Source organism: Engraulis encrasicolus, chromosome 24 (assembly GCF_034702125.1).
Source record: "Engraulis encrasicolus isolate BLACKSEA-1 chromosome 24, IST_EnEncr_1.0, whole genome shotgun sequence".
NCBI lineage: Eukaryota > Metazoa > Chordata > Actinopteri > Clupeiformes > Engraulidae > Engraulis > Engraulis encrasicolus.
In genome coordinates, this window is record NC_085880.1 from 18786028 (window position 1) to 18788527 (window position 2500).

General features: G+C 41.6%; 1 protein-coding gene across 1 annotated transcript in view; it reads right to left on the reverse strand.

Moving 5' to 3' along the window:
* The window catches only part of si:dkey-192p21.6 (uncharacterized protein LOC565246 homolog), a 59186-nt gene that overhangs the window by 21322 nt on the left and 35364 nt on the right, over positions 1 to 2500 (reverse strand). Inside the window, exon 12 of the mRNA XM_063192102.1 lies at positions 764 to 887. Coding sequence (XP_063048172.1) covers positions 764 to 887 — 124 coding nt within the window. The remainder of the gene's footprint in view (positions 1 to 763; positions 888 to 2500) is intronic.

Consider the following 2500-nt stretch of genomic DNA (forward strand, 5'->3'; position numbering starts at 1 on the left):
CTCTCTCATAACTCACATCTCGGACTACAGTATGTATTACAGCTATGGTTGCGTTCAAAATGCCATCCACAATTTCAGATCATTTCACAACCAAAATCAGCACTGCCCTGCAAAGCAAAAAGTCAGTAACTATTCATAGCTCAGAAGTGAGTAAAATGACTTTGTTGGAGTTGTTGTCCAGCCCAAGTAGTGTTAGGTATATATTGACATTGATTTGTTACTCTATATTACCACATTTTTTGCAGATCAATTATCTTATTTCACTTTATATTTTCATATACTGTATGCCAGTTTGATATACATTATTCCAGTGTTAACCATTTAAAATCACAAAATCACTCATTTTCAACAGCAATTTCTGCTTTGTAGGGCAGAGTAGGTGTAACACAGGCTTTGATAATGAACATCTAAAACCGTTTCCACAGCGAACCTTTAAAATGCCTCATGTCTTCAATAGCTAAACGCAAGCCAGACGAAAAAGGAAGAAGAATCACCACACACTGGTGGTATTCATTTTGCTGCTTTTTAAGATTGTATTTAGTGAACAATGCGTTTCACTTGTGCTTTCACTTTGTGAACCTGAGGAAGCACAAGCGAAAAGCATGTTCACTAAATGTAAAAAAGCAGGAACATGAAGTCCACCAGTGTGCAGTGATTCTTCTTGTTTTCCTTGTGTTACTGATGACTGCACTTCACCAGCACCTGAACTGGCTGTGCATAGGAGCTTCAGACCTTTGGATATCAAGCCAGCTACAGTAGTTACCTTGCATGTGGGCCAGTGGTAGATGTTGTGCCCTAGCAGCCACTTGTCTATGTATGCAGCCGCTCCTCCTGTGCAATTTGGGTACAGTCCTTCATCTCCGATGCCCCCTGCACCCAAGTAGCCCCTGGCACACATGGCAGACACAGCAACAGGAAAAGACAAACAGTACAAGAAGAACATCAGGATAGTCTATCAATAGACAATATTTAATCATTGCGCTTATCACTGTAAATGTCATCATTGTTATCAACACTATTGTCTCTTGTAAAGGAGCATGTAAAGAAGACAGGCATCAAGGCATGCTTAGACGCCATGAATTAAATAATTATTGTGGTTTTAGTAGCTACACGAATCGATGGAATTTTCGTCATTGCTACCAACCTCATCATTGGCTCTTGCAAAGGAGCAGCCAGGCATCAGACAGGCATTTTTTGGACGCCATGAATGTATAAATAAAATACTGCCTTCTAAGATACCTTCGTCTTGCCCAATTTACTTTTATAGATGTTCCCTTCGTGCTGCCTCCTATGAGTTATGAAGTCAGCTGTCAGTATCTTGGCAACAGGGTTGGTAAAAATGGCTGAACAGTCTTGTCATACCTAAAACCCAAGCACTGTGAAGTAAAGTGAAGTGATGGAGATGGCAGTGCTTCTCCCACCTGGGCCCCCCTATACTAGTCTGGCGAAAGCTAAGAGGAATCCGTCTCCATGGAGGGTGGGAGATGGTCTGAGCTCTGCCATTTAAATCCATTGGTCCTCCGAATTAAAAATAAAATAAAAATAAAAATTGTGTTTTATTAGCATGAGTGTTATGATATAGTGTTGCAAAAGCGTACAAATAAAAAGACAAAAGTGTGAATAGTGTTACCTTAACCAATCAGTAATGGACTCCGTGGTTGAGTTTTGCGTCACCACTCTCAACTCTTTGCTAAACAATGAGCGAACCGAGCTAGGAGGGTTTCACCAGACTACGTGCGGAGCCAAAATCTTTGGGTGGAAGTCCATGGCATCGCCAGACTACCCCTATACTACCGGTAGGCCAGAGCATGACCGATCCATCAACAGGTGAACATTTAAGTTGCTGGTTAAACGCATGCAGATATTTTTAAATGTGGATATTTTTTTATCCGCTTAGGTGTAAACACGACATGTGGATAAAAATAAAAACTCCATTGTGACTATTCCATTTTAGGCCCCTTAATGAATTCTGATATGCACATTCTAAAGCTCTGTTTACGTGTAGACGAGAGGCCAAAACTATTTCAATAACTATGCACTTTCAATGCACTTTCATTATGTCCGTAAAAATATCCACGGCTTCTGAAACATTTTTGATTGTGGCAGAACATTCCACATAGTACAGTGGAGCCTCAATTCAGCACGACAGCAACAAATAGCATGAATATGATAGACTCTGCAACCAATAGGAATGTCGGAATGCTTGCATTCTGCTTTTAACGGACATACTCTGTCGCTTCTATTGCTCGTGTCGCTCTTCCTATAAACACACTTCCATCGACTCTTTGTAGCTTTTGTCTCTTCTGCTGTGTTTGCAGGGTAACATCAAGTGGATGGGAAGGCAACAGATGCAAATTGACGTGTGCAAGTATGTGAACCCGTGAATTAGTGAGTAATTAATCTGTGCTCTCTCCCATCTTCCTCCATGACTGAGGTACCCTGAGCATGGTACCGTCCTGCCACACTGCTCCCTTTGGGGTGCCATTGAGGGCTGCCCCCT